Raw genomic sequence first — 6,274 nt, 5'->3', positions numbered from 1 at the left:
TTCACCGTGTTAGCCAGAATGGTCTCGATCTCCTGACCTTGTGATCCGCCCGTCTCGGCCTCCCAAAGTGCTGGGATTACAGGCGTGAGCCACCGCGCCCGGCTGTTTTCATTTCTTTTCATTAACATAAGAAAACAAAATATAGTACTTACCACTGAAGCAACCTGTCTCCCTGTGTTTCACAAAATGCTTGGAAGCCAGGAAAACTTCGGTAAAAATCATACTCATCGCCAAACTGTGGTAGGCCCCCAGATGCCTTGGTGACTGCCACCACGGATCCAAGAGCAAACTGTCCAAAACAAGAAAAGATGGCATGTTTTACACATGGATCCCCATTCATTCGATATATCATTTTTATGATCTACTGTATACAAGGTATCTACTCTTCATCCATCAAAAAAGTACTCATTTAGTGCCAAACCCCAATCTAATCTAGGCCCTAAGAATACAAGCGTGAACGGGAAACCAAGTTTGGAGCTTACATTCTTGGGAGAGTTGAGAGACAAAACAAACACATACATATATAATCTAATATTCACAAAAACCTGGGGTTGAATCTTGACTCTGCTACGCATTAACTGAGATCCTGGGCAAGTGATTTCTTTTATTTGGACTTTAGTGTTCTCCTCTGAAAAACAGGAAAAATAAAAAGGGCCTACACCACAGAGTTTTTGTGAGGACAGAATGAATAAGCTAATAAAAGCACTTAGGACAGTTCTTGGCATATAAGTGTTATTATTATGACTCAAGTTCAGATTCAAGAGCTTTCTACAAGAATGCGTTTTTGTGTTTTCATCTGGATGAGCATCTAAAAACAATACAACCTTATCCTAGATCCTTGGACGACAAAGTTATAACAGCTACTATCTAAAACTGGATTTGTGTTTATTGTTCAGTTAGTGTCAAGTGGTTCTCTATTTTAGCTGTTGTGAGGTAACGAAACAAAACTGTGAAGTGACATAAATGATGGTTGATCATGTGAAGGCCAAATAAACATTTCCCAAGAAAAAAGCAGAGAAAGAAGGTGGGAAATTAAGTCATGGAGGGGCACATGGTAGCTTATAAGCATGACTGCCACACAACCAAGACCACAGTTAGTGGTCCAGGAATTAATGAGAGCCATGTTAATGAATCAACAGCATTAGCTAATGGCAAATTAGATAGATACAACGTGAGTGGAATTTCTGTAAATTTATAGGGCTAATTTACAAATTATTTTAGTTTCATGGCTTTGTAAGAGCTATGCACAGTTTAAGCCTAGTTGTACGTTTGTTCACATTTAAGCTAAGTTATACAAAGATCTTAAGTGAACGCTCTGTGTGTCTTCCAGGAGTTACTGATAGAAGTGCAATGGGGCTTTAACAGGTGACATTTAACTCAGGGTTAAAAATTATGTAGGACTGGACTTAAGAACAGAGGAAGAGAAAAAAGGCCATCCTGGTCGCGGGAGGGGACAACTCCAGGCAAGTGTGCGGAGCGCGAAGCAGCCGAGCCCCTGAGGAGAACTGGTCGGGTGGCTAGGGCGTGGCGGGGGCGACGTCGCAAGGGCTAGGGACGTCTGGGTGGCAAGGAAGCCTTTCCCAGGATGCAAGATGGGTTTCCACATTTGGGCCTACATGGACTTAAGCTGGCAAGCGGGACGCCCCTCAGTGTCCGTTTCTGAGGCCCCATCCCCGGAGGATGCAGGAGTCTGCGCCCAGTGCGGACAGGGGCCCCGCGACCCTCGCTCAGGATCTACTGCGGCGGGCCGGCATTGGCTGCCCAGAGGGCCCGGGTCGGCTTCTGGCGGCCGCGGGCGACTCCTGGTACCCCCGAGGCCCCGCGAACTCACCTTCACAAAGCTGTCGGCGTCCGGGAAGCCTGGCAGTACCATCTCCCCGTCGGGTTTGGTAGCGCTGGTAGCCGACTGGACCCTGGGCTCGCGGGTACTGGGCGGCGCCATTTTTTCGGCCAGCACAGCTTGTCTCGCGAGAGCGTCTCGGTCGACGCGACGCGACGTGTGCGCAGCAAGCATGCGCCAGGTCGAAGCGGCGGGCGGGGCGCCTGGTACTGGGGTGGCACTTCTGAGCGCTGTAGCATGAATTTCACGTTCTTTTACCTCATGTTGTATTATCCCAACAACCCTGTGATCTAGGGTGCGGCCTGGAGGACCTGATTATCACATATATTTTTGACACGAGGTCTCGCTATGTTTGTTGAACCTGGTTTCGAACTCTTGGACTCAAGAGATCCTCCCACCTTAGCCTGCGAAGTAGCTGGGACCCCAGGCGAGGGCCGCGAGCCCCGCTTACCCTCGTGTTTATTTAAAAACCGGGATTACCGGGCGTGGTGGCTCGCATCTGTAGTCCCAGCTGCTCGGGAGGCTGAGGTGGGATGGTTGCTCAAGCCGAGGAGGTGGAGGTTCCACTGCACTCCAGCTGGGGTGACAGGGTAAAACCGTGTCTCAAAAATTTCTTTTTAAAGTTATGTTTTTGAGGCTGGGCGCGGTGACTCACGCCTGTAATCCCAGCACTTTGGGAGGTTGAGGCGGGTGGATCACCTGAGGTCAGGGGTTCGAGACCAGCCTGGCCAACATGGTGAAACCCCGTCTCTACTAACAGTACAAAAATTAGCCGGGCGTGGTGGCGTAGGCCTGTAATCCCAGCTACTCGGCGGTTACAGTGAGCCGAGATCAAACCACTGCATTCCAGCCTGGGCAACAGAGTGAGACTGTATCACAAACAAACAAAATTATGTTTTTGAGACAAATTCTCACTCTGTTGGTCTTCCAAAGTGCTGGGATTACAGGTATGAGCCATCAGCGTGCAGCCTAGTTTTATTTTTATTTTTTTTTGAGACGGAGTCTCGCTCTGTTGCCTAGGCTGGAGTGCGGTGGCACAATCTCCGCTCACTGCAACCTCCCGCCCGCCTCCTGGGTTTAAGGAATTCTCTTGCTTCAGCCTCCTGAGTAGCTGGGATTACAGGCATGCGCCATCACGCTCGGCTAATTTTTTTTGTATTTTTAGTAGAAACGGGGTTTCAGCATATTCACCAGGCTGGTCTCGAACTCCTGACCTTGTGATCCTCCCACCTCGGCCTCCCAGAGTGCTGGGATTACAGGCGTGACCCACCGCACCTGGCCGGTTTTTTTTTTTTTTTTTTTTGAGACTGAGTCTGGCTCTGTCGCCCAGGCTGGAGTGCAGTGGCCGCATCTCAGCTCACTGCAAGCTCCGCCTCCCGGGTTTACGCCATTCTCCTGCCTCAGCCTCCCGAGTAGCTGGGACTACAGGAGCCCACCACCACAACCAGCTAAGTTTTGTATTTTTAGTAGAGATGGGGTTTCACCATGTTGGCCAGGCTGGTCTCGAAATCCTGACCTTGTGATCCTCCCGCTTCGGACTCCCAAAGTGCTGGGATTACCGGTGTGAGCCACCAGCGCCTGGCCTAATTGTTTTTCTTTTTTCTTTTTTTTTTTTTTTTTGAGACTGAGTCTGGCTCTGTCGCCCAGGCTGGAGTGCAGTGGCCGCATCTCAGCTCACTGCAAGCTCCGCCTCCCGGGTTTACGCCATTCTCCTGCCTCAGCCTCCCGAGTAGCTGGGACCACAGGCGCCCGCCACTTCGCCCGGCTAGTTTTTTGTATTTTTTAGTAGAGACGGGGTTTCACCGTGTTAGCCAGGATGGTCTCAATCTCCTGACCTCGTGATCCGCCCGTCTCGGCCTCCCAAAGTGCTAGGATTACAGGCTTGAGCCACTGCGCCCGGCCCCTAATTATTTTTCTTAGACTGCATCTTACCAACCTGGTCTCGAACTCCTTGGCTGAAGCTGTCCTCCCACCGCACTGGGATTACAGGCGGGAATCACCGTGCCCGGCCCAGCCTCATATTTCAAGTCACCTCCTCCGAAGCTCTGGCTGGTTCTGTGTTCCCCTCACCCACTTGGTCTTGGCTCCGCCTATTAATTACACCTCGCCTGCCCCTCCATCTATCTTTCCCTCTCTATTGGTTCATTCCTAACAGCCTACAAGTATACTGACATCTCTCCCAACTAAAAGAGAAAAGGAAAAAACACGGGCTCCCACATCTCCTTCCAACCGCCATCACCTCTCTCTCACCCTTTACAGGTAAGCTCCTGAAGAAAACGTCTAGCTCCCACTGTGCTTCCTCCCTCCAGTGCCCTCTGAACTCCTCCAAAAAGACGTTCTTTCCTGCGGACACTGCTGGAACCATTCTGGTTAACACAGAGTGGGAACTCAATACACATTTGTGAAGTGAACTCCTGGAAAAGCTCTTGTGAGGGAGGCACCAAATTATCAGGCAGCTCAGGAGATAGATTCACTCTCCTAAAATCAGAGATGGGATGCCCTTAATACAATTCATTCCACCCATTAAGTGTTCAATAAATGTTCAGCATATCCAATTAAGAGAATACTTGCTTTTCACTTTTTCCATGTGTGTGCTTCAGGTACACAGGTGCCCTGGCAGGACAAAGGCCTAGTTCATTTAGTATTTTCGAGCACCTGTTTCATCTGGTTCAACCTAATACCACGTGTCAGGCTGTGCAAATGCTCCCCCATGGATTATCTTGTCTTTCAGACAGCCTCACAAGGTAGGGCTTACCCACACTTTCAGAGGAGACAAGCAGAGAGAATCTAAGTAAATTATCCAAGGTCACAAAGGTAGTATGAAATGGAGTTGATATTTGAAACTCAGTAAGTTAACACTACAGCCTTTTTTTTTTTTTTTCTTTTGAGATGAATTCTCACTCTATTGTCCAGGCTGGAGTGCAATGGCGCAATTGCAACCTCCGCCTCCTGGGTTCAAGTGATTCTCCTGCCTCAGCCTCCTGAGTAGCTGGGATTATAGGCACGGACCACCATGCCCAGCTAATTTTGTATTATTAAGTAAGAGACAGGTTTCACCATGTGGGCAAGGCTAGTTTCGAACTCCTGACCTCGTGATCTGCCCGTCACAGCCTCCCAAAGTGCTGGTATTTTAGGTATAAGCCACCATGCCCGGCCTCAGCCTTGATTCTTAAAAAATACAGCTGGCCGGGCGCAGTGGCTCACGCCTGTAATCTTAGCACTTTGGGAGGCTGAGGCGGGAGGATCTCCTGAGCTCACCAGTTTGAGATCAGCCTGGACAACATGGCGAGAACCAGTCTGTACAAAAAATACAAAAATTAGCCAGGTGTAGTGGCATGCACCTGTAGTCCCAGCTACTCAGGAGGCTGAGGTGGGAGGATAATTCGAGCCTGGGAGGTGGAGATTGCAGTATGTTGAGATTGCACCACTGCCCCCCAGCCTGTACTGCCAGACCTTGTCTCCAAAAAAAACCCAAAAAAACAGTTAACCTGTGAACAACATCTGGTAATTAGGGGCTCCCATTCCTTTGAGCAGTTGAAAATCCACATATAGCTTTTAACTCCCCCAAAACTTAATAGCCTCCTGTTGACCAGAGGCCTTACCGGTTAACAAATGGTCAATTGAGAAATATTGTGTATATATATTATATACTGTATTCTTACAATAAATTAGGAAAATTATGAGAAAATATATTTACTATTAAGTGGATCATCATAAAGATCTTCATCCTTATGTATTTATTTTTAGAGCCAGGGTCTCTGTCATCCAGGCTGGAGTGCAGTGGCACAATCATAGCTTACTATAAGCTTGAACTCCTGGGCTCAAGCAGTCCTCCGGCCTCAGCATCCAGGGTAGACTGGGCCCATGCCACCATGCCCAACTAATTTTTTAATTTTTTGTAGAGGCAGGGTCTCACTATGTTTCCCAAGCTGGTCTCAAACTCCTAGATTCAAGCAATCCTCTCACTTTACCTTCTCAAAGTGTTGGGGTTACAGGCATGAGCCACCGTGCCTGGCTGGACTAAACTGTATTTAAAGGCCTCCACTAGCTCCTTCCCTGCCTTTGATAATTCTTCTCAAAAAACCCAGAAGGCTTTGCTTAGATGTAACTTAAAACCTATTGGATTCACCAAACACCTTAATCCAGACTCTCATATCCTAAAGAATGTATCTTTATCAGTAATGGCCACCATTTTCCTGTGTCCATTCATTCTCACACCTTTATTGTTCATGAATGGTAACATCACTGTAGTCACTGAGAGTTATTTCATCTGGAACCAAGAAAGTTATGGTGACCATATTTTCTGGAGCAAATAAGTGATACATGGTTTAGGACTGTAACAGAAAATCCAAGTAGGTATATGACTTTCTAGCTGTGAGTGTTAAAACTGTTACTAGTGTCACTATTGAGATTTAAATTCACCTTTTTTTTTTT

At 47.9% G+C, this 6,274-nt stretch overlaps 1 protein-coding gene and 1 long non-coding RNA gene across 3 annotated transcripts in view; one reads left to right on the top strand and one right to left on the bottom strand.

Moving 5' to 3' along the window:
- Positions 1–2,015, bottom strand: part of EXOSC10 (exosome component 10) — a 29,930-nt gene extending 27,915 nt beyond the window's left edge. For both annotated transcript variants that reach the window (XM_011996604.1, XM_011996605.1), the window contains exons 1-2: positions 1,832–2,015; positions 153–289 (exon numbers count right to left, since the gene is read on the bottom strand). In XM_011996604.1, coding sequence (XP_011851994.1) covers positions 153–289; positions 1,832–2,014 — 320 coding nt within the window. In that variant the 5' untranslated portion in view covers position 2,015. The remainder of the gene's footprint in view (positions 1–152; positions 290–1,831) is intronic.
- LOC105551390 lies at positions 1,786–4,404 on the top strand. The gene is made up of 2 exons (XR_001007861.1): positions 1,786–1,925; positions 4,100–4,404. It is a non-coding gene; the product is annotated as an uncharacterized LOC105551390 (long non-coding RNA).
- The last annotated feature ends 1,870 nt before the right edge of the window (positions 4,405–6,274 follow it).

The sequence above is a fragment of the Mandrillus leucophaeus genome, unplaced genomic scaffold, assembly GCF_000951045.1.
Source record: "Mandrillus leucophaeus isolate KB7577 unplaced genomic scaffold, Mleu.le_1.0 Scaffold52, whole genome shotgun sequence".
NCBI lineage: Eukaryota > Metazoa > Chordata > Mammalia > Primates > Cercopithecidae > Mandrillus > Mandrillus leucophaeus.
This window is presented reverse-complemented; position numbering and strand designations above follow the sequence as displayed.